General features: G+C 39.6%; 1 protein-coding gene across 5 annotated transcripts in view; it reads left to right on the plus strand.

Annotated features, from left to right (window-relative positions):
- The window catches only part of LOC122886421 (2-lysophosphatidate phosphatase PLPPR4-like), a 65,320-nt gene that overhangs the window by 4,535 nt on the left and 40,650 nt on the right, over positions 1 to 20,135 (plus strand). For all 5 annotated transcript variants that reach the window (XM_044218600.1, XM_044218605.1, XM_044218602.1 and 2 more), the window contains exon 2: positions 16,471 to 16,656. In XM_044218600.1, the coding sequence (XP_044074535.1) occupies positions 16,471 to 16,656 (186 nt within the window). The remainder of the gene's footprint in view (positions 1 to 16,470; positions 16,657 to 20,135) is intronic.

A 20,135-nucleotide genomic window follows, 5' to 3' on the forward strand; every position in this document is an offset into this window, starting at 1 on the left:
ATCGTTGTGAATTTCCATTATCGGGATAGTCGTGAATTGGGATAATCAGTATCCTCATGAGTGACTTGAAAAGCCCAATGCCAATGCCAGTTGGACTTTATATTTGTTGAAGGATAATTCCTGTATTTCTTAAGTCAGGGCTAAATTATATATACTGATGATATTGATGAAATTGTTGTCTGTACCATTTGACATCATGGTAGATCATGGTAGACAAGTGAAAAATAGGTCCTGGTTTAAAAAATACATTATCCTGTAAGAAAGAACAGACTCACAATGTTGCTGTTTTTTAATTATTTATTTATCCTTTGTTTATGCAGGGGGACCTTATCGTAAGAGTTTTAAGTATATTTTGATGATTATCGGGATAATATTTTGAATCGCAATTATTTTGGCCAGGATAATCAAGACATTACATTTTTTATATCATCCCATGCCTATTGTCAAATCATCTAACAGCGTCTGAAACCTCCTTTCCAACAGCAGTGGGGCTATGTCCAACAAGTTTTGTAACTTTCCGATAAAAGACAATATAACAATCATAGCCACTTTACGCAACAATTGGTTAGGTGAATGGTGGGGAGAAAGTAAGACAGGGTTTCATTCTTCACACGTCGCTTTTTGTGTGTACAGTCGCGTGTAGCACCACAAATGCCTAATCTCACCCCCCACCCCTTCTTTATGACAGCAGGGGTTTTGCCTTGCCTTTGAGTGCGGCTGTTTAGAACATGAAAAAACACTTTTGCCTTTAGATGTAGCATTCTGAGGCCTGAAGTTAGTTCAATCTGTTGCTGGCTCAAACTGTTGAATTCAGTCCAGCACAAAATTAGGCCTATACAAGCACTGTCAATAAGGTTAATAGTTTACCAACCACCCATCTGTCATTGTTTCGTATTCGTATGTATTTTCCAGTCTTTTATATGGCTTTAACTAGAGCCCAACCACTACTGGATTTTTGAGGCAGATACCAATATTGATATTTGACAGTTTAAAAAGGTCTACACATGATATCCAGCAAGCATTATTAGTATGTGTTCTCTAGTGCTGGACGCCCCGACATATGTGGAGGTGCGATCTGGTCCGATCATCTCTTCTTGCAGGTTTTATTTATTTATTTATTTTTTGCTATTTCCATGAAGAAATGACAAGTATGAAGTGTTCCCCCAGAGTTTCCAAAGGAGTATTGAAATTCTTGTAGGTGGTTAAGCAGCTCCTTAGGGCAGGAAGCAGGCTTTACTGCAGGTACTATTGAATGATACCCAAGAAATTGTTTTGTAATCCCTCCTACACTTTTTCACTGGGAATAAATACAGTAATGATTCTTGCATGCAGGGAATCATCAAAATAATTTATTAAAATGAGAGTTTCTATTTATAGAAATAAAAAATCTGTACCATTATACTAATGTTTTAATCTAACCCTACATTAAATGCTAGGATTCTCTATAGTTTTGCAGGTGTGCGAGTGCGAAAAGTGAAAAGTTGTATTGCACTAACTGAACTACTGAAGATCATGTTGACAGTCATGATGTCATACATGTAGTGGGTTAAAGATGGTGGCAGACATGCAGGAGCATTTGTACATCCTTGTGATTTTAATGTAGAATGCTTTAATTTTAATGTTGTAGCTTACACAATAGAAATATTTGTGAATCCCGTGTAAGCCACACACATGGCTCTAAGAATGACAATGTCTCGGTCAGTCGCTGGGTCCATCACTTTGGTCCAGACTGGAATATCTTAACAACAATTGATTGGATTGCCATGAAATTTTGTACAGACATTCATGTTCCGCAGAGGATGAATCCTAACAACTTTGGTGATCCTCTAATTTTTCTTTTAGCAACATCATCAGGTAAGAATTTATATTTTTCCAATACTTTGATTCATGACGAAATACCTGCAAAACTAATTACGTTTCCATCAGCCTCAGCTCTACTTTGTGTTTTGTGCTAATTAGCAAATGTTATCATGGTGTCTAACTAAAGTAAGATGTTGAACATGGTAAACATTAGACCTGCTAAACATCAGCATGCTAGCATTGTCAGTGTAAGCATTTTGCCATGCTGATGTTAGCATTTAAATGAAGAAGATGTTGATGTTGTCATGCTGTCAAGAGGTAAGAATTGGTAAATGTGCACTGTAAAAAACTTGAACCGTTATTGTGTTTTTACTGTGAGTGAACTGATTTTTGAACTGGGGTTAACAAGAGGCATTGGTAACAAACAAGGAGCAATGTACACCAAGTATACCTAAAAAACAGAAACACTTGTACACTCAAATCCTATCCTATAAATGACCCTTAAAAAAATACTATGTACAAATCCAAGGTTTTCCCTCTGGAGGGCTTAGGTACTGTGGTTGCAGTGGGGTCATTTGATGTTATTTGACTAAATATGCTCACTGATGAAGTAAGCGCTATGTCCTGAAGTTATTCCTCACATTTTTGTGAGTGATCACACTTTGCGGCATAAAAATAATTAACACAAAATAACATTGGTAAAACAAGGCTTATAGAGGGATGTGAACTGTGATTTGCTCATCCTGTCAGGGTGAAGCCACTAGGCAGCTGTAGGGCTGCATAAGGTTAGGATTTTATCTTTATCTTATCCATACTCTTATCGGTCCAGTTCTTTATCAATACTGTTACCGGTTCTTTTTCATTACTTAAGAATTTGGGTTGTGGTTTGGGAGGGTGGGCTGTCAGTCTCAGCCAGTAGCTAAGTTTACAAGGATTTGACTAGTTTAAAGATATGTTACAAACTGGTTTTAGCTTGTTCATAACAATTCACTATTCACCTAGCTAGCACACTGTGGCCGTGTAAAACATACAGGCGGTTGATGAGAGACTCCGGGCACAGCGGATGAAAATATCACTTTTCTACATGTTTATGCTTGTTGAACAGGTGGTTTGAGTTACTCTTACAGGCTTTTTACTCACAAAACCTTTATTGCACTTACAATAACAAACGTAGTTGTGTCAACTCAAGTAAAACATTATCTTTTACTTCACTTGATTTACTGTCTCCACCACTCCGCTGTCCGCTCTGTGTGTGTGTGTGTGTGTGTAGAAGCTGAGCCGCGTCCTCAGTCTAACTCTAACACATTCGGCTTAGGCGCTGTGGCTAAGTCTTATAATGGTAGGGAAAACTCTGAAATCCTTCCAACAAGACTGGAAAACAGCCTGAAAGATAGGTTAAATCAACTCCTCTCTTGCAAAAATGGAACATTGTCATTTTAATATTGGGATTCATTGCACACTGTTGAAGTTGACAGCATTACATTGTACAAGGTTTCTTATGTTCTGGTAACTCAAGAATGTACACTATCTCAGTGTATACTTACCAAGCACAATGAGTCGCGAGCTCCCAAGTATGGTGTGTTGCTTGAATATCAGCTGATGTGGCACGCAGCTGCAAATCAAATAACCCCCCCCCCAAATGATCTCTCAAAAACTGTCTATCATACTGGTGATCAGTGATACTAATTTCAAAAACAGGATCCTCCAGTAGCAGGATGGACACTAACACAGGGGAAGTCTTGTTCATAACATAACCTAAAACAAGAATGTACTAGAACTGATCACATCAGTGCACACAGGAATACAAGTACTAAGCAAAAAATATAAAGTGGATTTACCGGTTGATGACAAGTGTACAGTATAATAATACAATGTAATAATACAAGTAGAGGACGTCATTGAGGACTCTACCGCACTCCTGCATGGCCTGGTTGAGTGTGACATATTCCGAAACAGTATTAGATTTATATGGGCAAAACTTACAAGGGATCATCTTGAACCTTTTGTTTATGCTTATGCTTATGATGTAGGCCTACTACAAACAATGGTTAAAGTTACCCATCAAATACAGATGAGCACAATAATTTCTCAGTACAATTAGGACATCAAATGCGAGGTTCACGTATCTACAAAGAAGCCTATAACAACACACACATGCATTGTAAATACCAACAAAAATTGTCCACGCTGCCTACAAGGGATCCAGCCCTCATCAACACCCATAACATACAACAGGCTACAGTGCTAACAGTGAATAATACAGTTAATTGGGATTATCCCTTACCTTAAAACAGAAGCGACCACAATTCAATTCAATTCGACAGTGGCAAGGAAAAACTTACTTTAAGAGGGCAAAAACCTTGGACAGAACCAGACTCAATGGAATGGTGGGTGTTAGGTTTTTGTGAGAGAGGGGGGAATTGGGGGGGAGGCACAATGCAAAGACCACGTAGAATTATTTTATTTTTATTTATTATTTTTTTTAATATAGTAGAATAGTAATTGTAGTGTTAATATTACTAAATTAGTATTAATAATAGGAATGACAGCTATAGGAAAAATAATGTCAGCATCAGTAACAGAGCCAATAACAACAACTGTAGTAGCAGTTGGAACACAGGGGCAGCAGGTGGCCCACAACCACAGATCCAGTCTCTGCAGCTCTGGAGGCAGAAAAACCTGCTGAAAGCGACAGAAGGAGAGAGGAGAGAAACGAGAAAGCACAGAACTACGGGAGAGAGAAGATGTTGAGTTAGTAACATGTAGTAATGGGAATAAAAATGCATACAGATGGAGAGGGAGAGAAGGAGAGTCTCCCGGCAGTCTAGGCCTAGTCATAACTAAGGGATGGTTCAGGACTCACCCAAGCCAGCCCTAATTATAAGCTTTATCAAAGAGGAGAGTCTTTCGTCTACTCTTAAATGTGGAGATGGTGTCTGCTTCCTGAACCCAAACTGGGACCTGATTCCACAGGAGAGGAGCTTGATAACTGAAGGCTCTGGCTCCCATTCTACGTTTGGAGACTGTAGGAACCACAAGTAACCCTGCATCCTGGGAGCACAGTGTACTAATCGGATAATATGGTATTATGAGATCTTTAAGATATGATGGTGCCAGACCATTTAGAGCTTTGTAGGTGAGGAGGTGAGGATTTTAAATTCTATTCTAGATTTGGTTAGTTTGGTTAGATCTGGTTAGTTTCATCTGGCTTGATCAATAGATATAATTGGGTATCATCTGCATAGCAATGAAAGTTTATGGAGTGCTTCCTAATAATACTACTTAGAGGAAGCATATATAAGGTGAATAGAATCGGTCCAAGCACAGAACCTTGTGGAACTCCGTGACTAACTTTGCTGTGCGCGGAGGACTCACCGTTAACATGTACAAACTGAGATCGATGTGATAGATAGGATTTAAACCAGCTTAGTGCTGTTCCTTTAATGCCAATTACATGTTCCAGTCTCTGTAATAGGATGTGATGGTCAATGGTGTCGAACGCAGCACTAAGATCTAACAAGACAAGTACAGAGACAAGTCCATTGTCTGATGCAATTAAAAGGTCATTTGTAATTTTCACCAGTGCTATCTCTGTGCTATGATGCACTCTAAATCCTGACTGAAAATCCTCAAATAAACTATTGTTATTTAGAAAGTCACACAACTGATTGGCGACTGCTTTCTCAAGGATCTTAGAAAGAAAGGGAAGGTTAGATATAGGTCTATAGTTGGCTAAAACCCCAGGATCAAGAGTGAGCTTTTTAAGAAGCAGTTTAATTACAGCTAATTTAAAGGATTGTGGTACATAGCCTGTTAATAAAGACAGATTGCTCATATCCAGTAAAGAAGTGCTAATTAAGGGTAAAACATCTTTAAGCAGCCTAGTTGGAATGGGGTCTAAGAGACAGGTTGATGGCTTAGACGAATTAATCGTCGAAGTCAGCTGAAGAAGGTTGACAGGAGCAAAGCAGCCAAAACACACATCAGGCTCTACAGCTGTTTCCAAGGTTCCTGTGTTTGAAGACAAGTCGGCACTGGTTAAAGGCAGGACTTGATGATTTTTTTCTCAAATAGTTAAAATTTTATCATTAAAGAAGCTCATGAAGTCGTTGCTACTGAGAGCTATAGGAATACATGGTTCAATAGAGCTGTGATTCTCTGTCAGCCTGGCTACAGTGCTGAAAAGAAAACTGGGGTTGTTTTTATTTTCCTCTATTAATGATGAGTAGTAAGCTGTTCTGGCATTACGGAGGGCCTTCCTATATGTTTAAAGACTATCTTGCCAGACTAAACGGGATTCTTCCAGGTTGTTGGAACACCATTTCCTTTCAAGTTTTTGTGATGTTTGCTTTAATTTGCGGGTTTGGGGGTCTTTGTTTTATTATCTTCTTTTTTAGAGGAGCAATACAATCGAGTGTCATTCGCAGTGAGCCTGCAGTGCTATCAACTAGATGGTCAATTTGGTAGGGGCTGCGATTTGCATAGGAGTCCTCTGTTATATTGCGACATAACATTGAATTAAATGCAGATGGGATCGCTTCCTTGAATCTAGTCACAGCAATATCAGATAGACATCTAAAGTAAGAATTGTTGCCTAATGGTGTGTAGTCCAGTAATAGCAGTTCAAAAGTTATTAAATAATGGTCCGATAAAGAAGGATTCTGTGGAAAGACTATTAAATGGTCAATTTCAATGCCATATACCAGAACAAGGTCGAGGGTGTGGTTAAAACAGTGAGTGGCTTCATGTACACTCTGACAAAAGCCAATCGAATCTAATAATGAGATAAACGCAGTACTAAGTATCATTTTCAACGTCCACATGAATATTGAAATCACCTACAATAATTACTTTATCTGTTTTAAGGACTAAACTTTGAGAATTCACATAAAAACTCAGAATAAGGACCAGGAACGTGGTACACTATAACAAATAGAATTGGCTGTCGTGTTTTCCAGGTTGGGTGTGAAAGATTAAGAACAAGGCTTTCGAATGAGTTTATAATATAATAATAATTTAGTTTAGGTTTAGGGTTGATTAATAGGCTTGAGTCAAAGATGGCTGCAACTCCACCTCCTCGGCCAGTGCCTCGAGGAATATGAGTATTAATATGACTGGGTGGAGTGGATTCATTTAGGCTAACATATTCTTCATGACCCAGCCAGGTTTCAGTAAGACAAAATAAGTCAATACGATACTCTGATATTAAATCGTTCACTAGTAAAGCTTTAGATGACTTTAGATCTGATGTTTAAGAGTCCACATTTAATTCTCCTATTTTGTTGTGCTATTTCAGCGTATTTGTTTAGGTTTTTACGTATAACTCCTCTTCTGTTAACTTTAGATTTTATTAATGTAAGTGGTCGGTGGGCAGACACCGTCACTAAGGAGTTTTGGGTGGGTAACTGCTCTGGAAGCGCAGAGAAGCGTGTAGGACTGCAACTTTGCCTCCTAGTCTGAACTCTGAGTTGTCATGGTTTTAGTCCACTAATAAACTCGGCCAGATTTCTGAATATGAGAGCAGCTCCATCCAAAGTGGGATGAATGCCGTCTCTCCTAATCAGACCAGGTCTTCCCCAGAAAGTCCGCCAATTATCTACAAAGCCCACATCATTTGCTGGACACCACCGGCACATGCGGCTAAACATGTCATCACTGGTCAGAGGCCTGGATAAAGTTAGTGAAGTTTATGATAGCACAGCCATGCTTCGATGGTGATGACAAGAGTATCTTTCTTAGAGTTAATTACTGATTAATGAAACCACAACCCAAGCACTTCGGGCCTTCCTCCAAGCCTGTAGTAATGCCCTATATTGTCAGCAATATTGTACAATAATCTCTGAAGGTGACTCATTTTGGTCACAAGTTCCACTAAAAAAGAAAAAACAAACAAACAAGCTTCATTTAAATATTGGAGATAAACCAGATACATCGTTGGAAGGGTCGCAACCTGAAGAGTAAGATATGTTCGTATCAAGATTCTTCATGGCTCCTGCTTTAAGATACTGACCTTTGAACCTTGACCTTGGTGCATGTTTGAAGGTTTATAATACAGACATGGGACCAACTGTTATAGAGAGCTCTTGACTTTCTCTCTTTAAAAAGGTTGATAGATAAAAACAATAGAAATAAAATAGAAATAGAGAATAGAAAATAAGAGCTATAAACATATCGTAGAAAAGGTTTCAGTCGTAGTCATCTGGACACTGTTTTCAGAATCAAGACGTTATAAAGCTATAAACATATACCTGTCAACCTGTCATTAATACAGATATGTGATGGATAATTGCACAGAATACTTGCACAGACATTGTAATACATACATTGTGTGTAGCATTATACTATTTATATTTACTTAACACAAGGGCGACTGACCTGAGATTGAAGATCATGACCAATCTGGACCCTAAGTGGCTAAGTGACAAAGTACCCTCTGAAAATCTGCTAGAAGAGCTTAGAGATGCTTGGCTAGAAGATGAAAACCATAAGCCACAGAGAGCATTATCCCCCGTAGAGGAGAAGGCTAGAGGCCGAGATCAAGGCAACACAGAGAGAAGTTAGTCAGCTCTCAGAGTTATAGAAAGGTGCATGGAAGAAAGGGCTACCTAAGAAATACAACAAGCTGTCTATATCTGAGGCACTGGAGACTGCCAAACAAAAACTCACAGCTCGGGCTACCCTCCTAAAGAGATACACGGGAGAAACAGAAGCCAGGAGAAACCAGATGTTCTCCACCGAACCATCCAAAGTTTACTCTCAGTGGCAGGTACTGGAAGAACATATGGGAGAAGGAGGCATCACATAACACCAATGCTCAGTGGCTAGTGGATCTAAGAACAGATCACAGTAATCTCCCAGAACAAGATCCAGTAACCATTACAATGGCAGACATCCAAGAAAGAGTGTCAGGTATGACATGATCCACACCTACTGGCTGAAGAAACTAACTACACTCTATGAACACCTGGCAGCACAAATGAACCAACTGCTGATGGATGGGATCCACCCAGAATGGTTAACCAAGAACAGACAGTCCTGATCATGAAGGATCCCCAGACGGGAATGAGTCCATCCAACTACTGGCCAATAAACTGACTCTGCACAACATGGAAGCTCCTGTCAGGTATCATAGCGGCTAAAATGAGTAGGCACATGGCTCAATACATGGACAGGGCCCAGAAGGGAATTGGTAGTAATACCAGGGGAGCCAAGCAACAGCTACTGGTCGATAGAGCAGTCACTCAAGACCAGGCAGACCGACCTGTGCACGCCTGGATTGACTACAAGACAGCCTACGACTCAATGCCACATACATGGATACTGGAATGCTTGGAAATGTACAAGATCAACAGGACACTAAGAGCCTTCTTCAAGAACTCAATGGGGCTGTGGAAAACAACTCTAGAAGCTAACTCAAAGCCAATTGCACAAGTCATCATCCATTGCAGCATATACCAAGGTGATGTACTATCCCCGCTGTTGTTCTGCATAGGCCTAAACCCCCTCAGCCAGCTCATCAGTGTTCTGAAGTGGAGCAACCATTATTCACCTTCTCTATATGGATGACATCAGCCAGCAATGAGCGAGACATCAACTCACTGATCCACACTACCAGGATCTACAGCAATAACATTGGAATGTCATTCGGACTGGACAAGTGCGGTCAGATGATCTCAAAAAGAGAGAAAATTATCAGAACCGAGGGGGTTGAACTACCAGAAGGCGACATTGCAGACGTTCAGGACAGCTACAAATACCCGGGATCCCGCTGGCAAACAGAAACCATGAGGAGGCAGCAAGGAAGTCAGCCACAGCCATATACCTACACAGAGTAAGGCATGTCCTGAAAAGTCTTCCTGAATAGGAAGAACAAGATCTGAGCCATCAACACATACGGCAGTCATCACATACCTCGCTGGTATAATAAACTGGCCAAAGGAGGTGATAGAGGCCACTGATATCAAGACAAGGAAGCTCCTCACAATGCACAGAGGGTTTCACCCCAAATCCAGTACCCTGAGACTGTACACTAAGCGGAACGAGGGAGGCCGAGGACTGGTGAGTGTCAGAACCACTGTCCAGGACGAAACAACAAAGATCCAGGAGTACATCAGGAAGATGGTCCCCAATGTTGAACGGCTAAGTGAATTCCTCAGGCAGCAGAAACCTGAGGATGATGATGAGGAGGAGGATGAACCATCATGGAGAAACAAGCCCCTGCACGGCATGTACCACCGACAGATAGTAGAAGTGGCTGATATCAGGAAATCCTACCAGTGGCTGGAAAAGGCTGGACTAAAGGACAGCACAGAAGCACTAATCATGGCAGCACAAGAACAGGCACTCAGTACAAGATCAATAGAGGCTGGGGTCTACCACACCGGTGCTTGGAGTGGCCAAAAAGGACAAAGAAAGACTCATATTTCAGCATTAATTTCTCACATTTTATATCAGATTTTCTCAAATAAGTAGTCAATAATAATAATGGCCTGGCTGGTCCCCAATACATGCCTGGGGGAAAAACAAGGGTGGATAAACTCAGAGGCCTGTCATATAATGTGCATACAAACTAAGCATAATGTACATTTCAAGTGGTGGAGGAAGTATTCAGATACTTTACTTAAGTAAAAGTACTAATACAACACTGTAAAAATACTGTTACAAGTAAAATTCCTGCATTGAAAATGTTACTTAAGTAAAAGTATTATCAGGAAAATGTACTTTAACTATTAAGGTTATGCAGAAAAATGCTCCCTGTGACTGTTATACAGTATATTATCATTAGATTATTATTACTCATGCATCAATGTAAAATCAGGATTTTACTGTTGTAGACTGAGGTGGAGCAAATTGTTTTGTATAGGACTGCAACTAATGAATATTTTCATTATGGATTAAACTGCAGTTTATTTTCTCGATTAATCAATTGATTGTTTGTTATATTTTTTAAAAATAAATTTAAATAATTAAAAGGAAAAGTAGAAAATCCTCACATTTGAGAAGCTGGAACCATAAAATGTTTTTGCATGAAAAATGTAAACGATTATCAAAATAGTTGCCAATTCATTTTCTGTCTGTTTGGTAGTTTCATTTATAACAAAACATCATATTTTATAAGCTCTTTGTATGTTTTGTGCAAAAATCTTAATTTGTAAAGTAACTAGTAACTAAAACTGTTAGATAAATATAGTAAGTAAGTAAAGTAAGTAAAAAGTACAATATTTCCTCTGAGATGTAGTGGAGTAGAAGTAGAAGGTGGCATGAAAAGAAAATTCTCAAGTAAAGTACAAGTACCTCAAATTTGTACTTAAGTACAGTTCTTGAGGTACTTGTACTTAGGTACACTGCATTTTCATCACTTTAATAATAAATACATTATTATAATAATAAATAAATTCAACAATATATTCATGCTATTGTCAACACTTTGTTAATCTAAGTGTTATTGTCCTATTTCAGTCTCTGTGGGTGTATATGTGTCAATGTCTCAATGGTATTTTGTCGAAATAGGATTAAAAGATTGCCATGGCCTTTCTAACTCCCTCTGTTTGATAAGTATATTTGCTCATATTTTAGTATGAAGCCTCCTTGTTTTCTGATCCACTCCCATTTGCCCTGTAAAATTTACTGCATTATATGCTCTTACTACAAACACTTGACACTTTCTTTATCCCTCTAGCGTTTCAGTGGACAGAATCCCTTCATTTCACCACAAGGCTTTTATTGTGAAACATTTGAAGGACCGTGTTATGGAAAATTCAGTGACTTGCACTGTTCCATACTGCTTCAAATGTAGCTGCTGCCATCTTGTGGCATTTGTATGTTATGACAATAAACCATTTGGTTGAGACATTACACACAAATGGTATACACCCACAGTGATTGAAATAGGACAAGAACACTTTATCAACAAAATGTTGACAATAGCATGATTACATTGTTGAATTTATTAAGTTAAAGTGATGGAAATTAAGCTTGGTTGGCATTCACAAACAGGCACCAGGAGTTTATCCACCGTTGTTTTTTTCCCCTGGCTTGTATTTGGGACTGGCCTTTATTTGTTCATGGTAACCACACCCCCAGCCATTATTATGATTGGTATGAGAAAATATTGTGTAAAATGTGAGAAATGATTGCTGAAATACGAGTTTCAGCCGCTCCAAGCCCCGGTACCATAACTGCATGAATAGACGCGCATCAAAATCCTGGTTTGACCACAGTAATCTTTTGACATGACCCAAACCGCAATTAAGTCTGTTTCACTCTGCCATTGTTTGTTCACATACAGCCTAAAATTAGCTAGCCGTCACTATTAGCTAACGTTAGTGCCTGGTCCAGCGGACCAACGTCAGTTAAGTTAACTTTAACCAGCTTGCTCCTATGTGAGAAAACAACAGCAGAGAGAAACAGACTTAGTTGCTGTTTGAGATGAACCGGTGAACTCGTGGAATCCATTTCCATAGGTTTGCGGTGATGCCAGAGGCTTTCGGAGTGGACAGCTGGTTCAGGAAGAGTGACGTTCTCTCCTTAGTATGCAGATTATATATAAATCATGCTCTCCTTGCCCCTCCCCTCAGACCCCTGACAGCGTAAAAAAACTGTCACTGAAAAAAGAGTGACATGAAGAAAAAATCTGAACATTGTCATTGAAAAACACATCAGATTGCAAAAAATATCAAAATAAAATGAAATAATTTTGAATGCCTGTGTTTTATTTTTCAGTGAAACTTTTTTCAGTGCCAGTACAACTTTTTCCACCACAAATGTTTCAATGCCAATGTTTCCTTTTTCAGTTCTGGCTTTGTTTTCAATGCCAAATGTTATTTTCGATGCCAAATTTTAAAGTCACTATCCTGGCTCCATAGGTTCAGACATTCATGTTTCCCTCAGGATGAATTGTAATCACTTTGGTGATCCTCTGACTTTTCATCTATTGCTATGGTCAAAATATAATGATATTTACTAATTTACTAATAATAATATAAACTAATACTGTGCCTGAACGCATCCTGTGTAGACACAGATGGAGTACTGAAGCTGCTGCTGCTGCACTGCTAGCATGCTGTGTAGACACGATGTTGTTGTCGTGTCAAAAACAAATGTTCCATTTAAGCTTCAAAAACGCTCATGTCATGAGACATATTTGCATTGATTGACAGGGGTCCAAGCCTATCACAGTTAGCCATAGTGGTTGACACTTGTTCATCTCTCCTCAGCTCCACTGAGGCACCATCCTGTTGAACAAATTTGAATTCCAGCTACACCCAACTAACAAAGTTGTTTGCACAGGTATAAACCCAAAGTCCAGGCCTAAAAACATCCCTTAAAAACAACTATGTTATATCACAGGTGCTCTGTTGATGTTTTTGTCTGTAGTGTAAAAAATTGTTGAAGAAGCTTGCTACCTTGGCAAGAAAAAAATTAGTGGGGTACAATGGAATATTTAAAATAGCCTTCCTATTTGTTCAGCCCTAACCTTACCCTGCCTTAGTGGAGGTGGACAATTTTCTTGTCTAACTAATACTTTGTTGCCCGAGTTACCAGAGTTTTTACTGTTTTTGATGCACACCTTTCCATTCAAAAGGTGTTTCTTGCCTGCCAATGACATTGTCTAGTGGGCCTTATGGGCTGGATAAGAAACCTCAATACTCTTTCAGTGCCATCCAAAACATGTCGGTAGCATGAAGATTGTCAAGCTCCAAACACTGGCAATGATTGTCACATCACATTTGTACTCTTTTTACTTGTTCTTTGACACTTTCTGAATTTAACTGGAATATTTAATTTCAAATTGGATTTTTAGACTATTTTATGTTGGGCTTCACCATGTGTGGAGAACAAAGAACAGAGGCCTTTGGGAAACCAAAAAGCCTGAACTCAAAGAAATGGGGCCAAATCTCCACTAGACATTAATTCACACCCGGATGCGAGATTTCAATTGAATCAAAAACCCTGGATTCCTACTGGACGAGTCACCAAAGGAGCACAGGAAATCCTGGTGCTCTGGCCAAGTCGACTGATGCTTCCCTCCGCTGTCGCCTGAAGTAAAAGATTCACCATTGAGCGCGGACCCCGGCCATGTCAGTATCCGAGCCTGAGAGGACTCAACTGGATAATTCAAACGGACTGACAAATTAAATCGCTATCAAGAGTGATCTCAAGTAAGAGGCTTGTGTCCGGGCAGAGATAGATTTTATAACTGTTATTTCATCTAAGCTTCATTTGTTGTGAATTGTGTTTTGCATTATTATGGAAAGTAACGAACCACCGTGTCCTGTTTCTGCTGTGTGTTTTCGTACTTCCATTATGTGTCGGTACCATGCCGCTGGACCGCTTAACTGTGTTAGTTTTGTAGACACTGTGGAAGCTTTATTAGACCAAAGTCCAGTAACACAGCTGTTGAATGAAAGTTTGCTGCAAGGTTCCTGTGTGATAAAGGGACAGCTATTGTGCTTTACCACGGCATTTGAGATTACTTGTGCCTTACTCTGTGTGCTTTTCTTTCTCTTTCCTCTCCACTAACCCACACACCTTTACACGTACATACAGTGGTGTGAAAAAATGTTTGCCCCCTTCCTGATTTCTTATTTTTTTGCATGTTTGTCACACTTAAATGTTTCAGATCATCAAACAAATTTAAATATTAGTCAAAGATAACACAAGTAAACACAAAATGCAGTTTTTAAATGAAGGTTGTTATTATTAAGGCAAAACAAAATCCAAACCTACATGGCCCTGTGTGAAAAAGTGATTGCCCCCTAAACCTAATAACTGGTTGGGCCACCCTTAGCAGCAACAACTGCAATCAAGTGTTTGCGATAACTTGCAATGAGTCTTTTACAGCGCTGTGGAGGAATTTTGGCCCACTCATCTTTGCAGAATTGTTGTAATTCAGTCACATTGGAGGGTTTTCGAGCATGAACTGCCTTTTTAAGGTCATGCCACAGCATCTGAATAGGATTCAGGTCAAGACTTTGACTAGGCCACTCCAAAGTCTTCTTTTTGTTCACACACATCTCAAATGACCCAGATGGCATGGTAGCATAACTAGCTACGCTCCACGCCATCTTTAGGACAAATAGAGCGTGTCCTCCATTTTGGCTCTCCCCTTTGTTTGAGTTTCTTGGGCCTGCCCGCCATTTTGGATCTGTGCGTGACGACCATTCATGTGGTCATGTGAAATAAACTAGGCAGCAACTGAGAAGTTTTAGAAAGTCAAGGGAGATTATTATTAGGAATTGGGGTACTCGGTGGCGATCGGCTCCGGATGAAACTCCCCCGAGTTCCATGTTTCAGGACGCGCTGTCGGTCCCACGAGGCGACTCTGGCCTGAGTCGGATCTCTTCCTCCATAAGCAGGCTGTTGAAGTTTGGTTGTGATGGTGACACGGTGTGAGTGTCTGCCAGAAGTTAGCTGAGTTTAGTTATGGTCATGGCATCAGCAATTTAAGTTTGCTAATAAAGTGTCTTTCTTTAAGAGTTAATTCTTTAAGTCTATTTCGCTCCGCCTCTCCATCTCTCTTTATTTCTCCTTCTCCGCACCACATGACTGGTGCGTAAGGCCTAGGTTTGGGAAATGTCTCCTGTAAGAAGGGGTGGGGTGTTTGTGTTTAAGGCATGAAACTTCCCTCCACTCTCACCATATCTAATCATAATTTTTTCTGATGGATTAATAAAGTTTTAAGTTCAATTCTCCCATGTTAAAGCTTTGTCTTAGCAGTTGCTAAGTAATTAACAGTGTTACTTACTGTAAATGTCATACATGGTAGGCCTAATATATGTTAGACATCTGCTATTATGACGCCACACCATGAGTAGGTTATACACACATATATCTGTAACAGTAAATGAAATAGTAAAATAATATCACACAAATTAGATGTCCACATATTTCAGCAATCTTTGTCTCTCAGGAATGTGTTTTGTCTGTTTGCTTGTCTCTCCTCTCAGAGGGGTGAGAGGAGGAGAAGGGGTTAGCAGACACACACACACGCTCTGAGGGCTGTAGGATTTGGCCTTTCACTTAAATTTTTATAAATTGAGAAATTGTCATTCAACCTTCCATTAGTGACCTGAGTCTGGCAAAGGTCATGGGAAAGAGGAAGTTACTAGGGAAGGCTTATCAGTCCTCTGGACAGGTCTGGTTTATGACTTAGAAGCCAGCTTTCAGAACAGTCTTTCTTTTCATTAATAAAGATCCAAAATGTTCATCAGGATCGAGGATGATCATGCTACATAAGATAGTACTTAAAATATTGCTAATATTCGTTATTGGTCCCTGATCCCAGGGTGGTGCCCCGTAATTATTAATCAATATAAATATTTTATATAATATTTATAATTGTATTAATATTCATAAATATCATATATTTTGCTAATAACCAAAACCTGCCCTACCTGAATCCCAACATTTAATTAAGTTCTTGTTCAGCTCCTTGGTTTTAGATGTAACTGAAAATTTTGAAAAGTTTAGTTTCTTTTGTTAAATAAAGAAAAAACGTGTTTAAGTTCCTAGTAGCAAGGTATCGAAAAAAGTTATGCTTTGGTATCGGTACTGAAACATAAGTGTCACGTCGGCATAAGTATTGACAAATTTTGAAACAATACCCAACCCATACAATTTTTAAAATATATTTCTTAATTCTTTTGTGTTGTTGTTTCTTTACTGCAGCTCCCTATCCTGGCCTCCTCTGTTGTCAGTCTTTATTTCCTGGAGCTGACAGATATTTTCCAGCCGGTGCATTCTGGGTACAGTTGTAATGACCGCAGTCTGTCTCTACCCTACATCCTGCCCAGACAGGAAGTCTGCCCACTGCCTCTGCTCTTCAGCTTGGCATTCGCCGCTCCCACCGCCACTGTAAGTAAATCGCCATCTCTTCTGTCTCCACACTGGACCTCACAGTAGCATCTACATGTGGCTAACACACTGATTGGTTTCAGGGTCATTATACATGTAGGGAGTGACCCAGCTATTGTCCACACTAAGTCAAAGGTCTTACTAAAGCTGTTTCTATGAATTATTGTTACTCTGTTAATAAACCTGAATAAACCATATATAAACCAGGTGACTGAATATTCCTCCTATGATTTTTACATTAAAATGTAGACAAACACATGTAGTAAATTATGTTTCAATGGGAAAGCCATCTTCCCATAGCCAGAAGTGGTGTCCTACACATTGCAGATTTAAAAATATGCCCATAATGCTGTGGGGGTCTGACCATACTGAGAAAACTACAAGTGAAAGCACTAAGCTGTTTCCATGCAATAGTTGATTGGAATAAGCCAGCCATTTTAACCATGTTGACTAGCATTCTTTTAAACTAACTGCCAGTTGTTGAGTGAAACTGGATTTTTGAGGCTGATGTTGACATTTATAAGTTGAAAAGATTTGATAACAATATATAAGCCAATAATTATTTTTACATTAACAAATAAAGTAAACAAACATGTTTGAAATATTACAAAAAAGTTTTTATGCTTGGCTGAGGTGGAAACCTTGGTGTATCAATAAAAAGAAAATGCAACAAAGTGCAATGGAAACAGCCTTAGAGAATACATCATGATGTACATGAATCATGTGACTTATTTGTTGCTCAAGCTTCCACTGAAGAGACTAAAAGTAGCATCAGATCTGTGTAAGTAAGTAAGTTATTTATATAGCACCTTTTTTAACACAGGTTACCAAGTGCTTTACATCAACATCAAGCACAAACACAAAAGCACAAAGTGCATACAAGAGAAAGACAATACATACAAATGGTGCGTCCCAGTAGCTCACTTGGCAGAGTGCCCCATGTACAAGGCTGAGTCCTTACCGCAGCGGCCTGGGATCCAATCCTCCATCAACCTGTGGATTTTTGCTGCATGTCAGGGGGCAAGTGGGCCAATACACTGGAAAATGTGTAGCATATTCACGGCCAATAATGAGAAGCTCAGTTTAGTCAGAATTTAGCTAAAGAAAGTTAAGTGACATGCAGTCTTTTATAGCGGCTAAACAGTTGTGGAGAGTATTTAGGTTGCTGAAATCATCTGGTTTTACTGAAACATATAGATGAGTGTCATCTGCGTAACAGTGATAGGTATACAACCAAAGCAACTGATTATCTGTCCCAAGGGAAGCATATACAAAGAGATAATAATATGACAGAGGATTGACCCCTGAGGCACCCCATATAACAGCGGAGTGAGTTAACACATTCCAAAGTTTACACACGTGAATATTTTCACTGCAAACAATTAACGTCAATTAACGTTAACCTTAAGCTGCGCTGGCCGCCTGACTGGGATTTGACCTGAATAAAGTTAACTTATGGTGGGGAGAGCAAACAGACTGACAACAAAACAAACAAACAAACAAAAATAAAGAAAAGAAAACTAGAAGGTTGAATTGAGCTAAATCAGAGAAGATAGATGAGAACTTTAGAGCAGACTGGTTATTAAAAATGTGGGAACATACTGTTCGCTTCAGAATTGGAGAAGTTGCCTGGATGGAGGAGTCAAATAGAATACATTTGTGATCAGAGACAAGGTCTGAGCAGGAGTCTAAAGTCAGGCCTATTATTTGGTTTCTGGGGGCAGTAGACTGAAATACAGCAGGCAGGGTTTTGGCAGTTGACTTTAAACATATGCATCTCAAAGCTCTGAAAGTTATCGATAGCGATGTGTTTTCAGTTAAAATGGCTGCTGTAGGCAACAATAAGGCATCCACCATGGCCCCTGCACCTCTGGCTGCAGGAGAGACAGTGACAGTTTATGTACTGAAGGTTGTTTTTGTTAACCTGCTTGGCAGTGCAAAGTGGACGAGCAACCCTATTCGTTACAACAGTCTTAATAGGTAGATGAACTGGTGAAGGTGTTGGGGACAGGGAAGGACAGTAGGGGTGCCAGTACCCTGGTGAGTAGATTGAGGTGGAACCGTAGAAGAAGAAGAGGGGATTTCCGATGGGCATGCGTGAGATGTAAACAGCTAATGAGGAACCTTCCTCAAATTAATACATGAAACAAACACAAATGTCATATTTCCGTCATGTTCTCTACATCGTTTTCCACCGTTTGAGGTTTGACTGGAGCTCTTTTAAGTATGTCGTCTCGTTGTTTCCTTTTCTTCTGCAATGGTTTAATGGCATCCGACTGGAGAATTAGCTCCACCAACTTTTTATCTCAATGCGGCAAACTCCTAATATTCACATAACAGTGGTGGATGGAAATAAACATTAATTCCCATTTTCTTTTGCTGATGTTCTCGAAATTCCGTTAAAATTTGAGTGTAAAGGCCAAAACACACTGCCGCCAAAGGCCATGTTAACTATTTCCAGCGCCGCCGCTCCCACCACGCGCATCACGCACTGTGCGTAGGGCACCAAGTGCTGAGGGGGCACCAAAAATAGCCTAATGAAATTTTTTTTTTTTTTAAATGCCGGTATTATTTCATTAGCCTATAGAAATATTAGGCACATTTTAGCCATGTATATGTAAAAAAAAGGGGAACAAGAAAGATATTTAATAATTGCTCTAGTCTAGTCTCCCCCGTGCCGGATGGTCCGTTCGGTTGTTCGCGCGGGCGAATAATAAAGGAATTATGCTTAGGGCACCAAAATGGCTAGCAGCGGCACTGACTATTTCACTTGTACCTGTATCTACAAAGCAAAAATTAATTCAATAAATAAACTCCACTCGCTCCCTGCTTGTACATCCCGGCTCCCGTAGCAGCTCTTCTCCTCTGCTCGTGGCAGCTGGACTTGGGGCCTTTCTCAGTCTGTGTGCTTGTCTGTTGTTGTGTTCTTGTATCCTCATGAAACGTCATCTTTTGCGGCCCAAGTACTGTCCCAATACACAATTTCGCAATTCGCTAAGAACGGTTAAAATTCCCAGGAGTGTTCTCAACCCATTTTACTGAGGATGCATTGATTTGTAACTTGTATGAACTTAACAACACAAATATTCCAGCATTCATTTCAGCATTCAAGTGAGGAGCGGAAAGCAGCAGAGAAAGAGGCCAATAACAGAAAGTTTTTTACAATTTTCGTATGCTATTTCATTACTAAATTCACTTCTAAGAATTTTTGAGGTGAGAAATCAACTATGTAGATTTCAACTATTGGCAGTTTTACGAAAATTGATGGCGGATCGAAAATGTGCTCCAACGTTGTCGGAGTTGAGAAGAAAAAAAAAACAGAAATACTTCAGAAAAAAATAAACAACAGAACCAGTATGAAAGGGGACTGTTGTTGCTTTATTATTATAAATAGACATTACATTGTTAGTGTACAGTTGTGCTTACAGTGTTTATACCGCAATACCAGCAAGAAAGCATTGTCTCAAACGGTTAACAGT

Source organism: Siniperca chuatsi, linkage group LG13 (genome assembly GCF_020085105.1).
Source record: "Siniperca chuatsi isolate FFG_IHB_CAS linkage group LG13, ASM2008510v1, whole genome shotgun sequence".
Lineage (NCBI taxonomy): Eukaryota > Metazoa > Chordata > Actinopteri > Centrarchiformes > Sinipercidae > Siniperca > Siniperca chuatsi.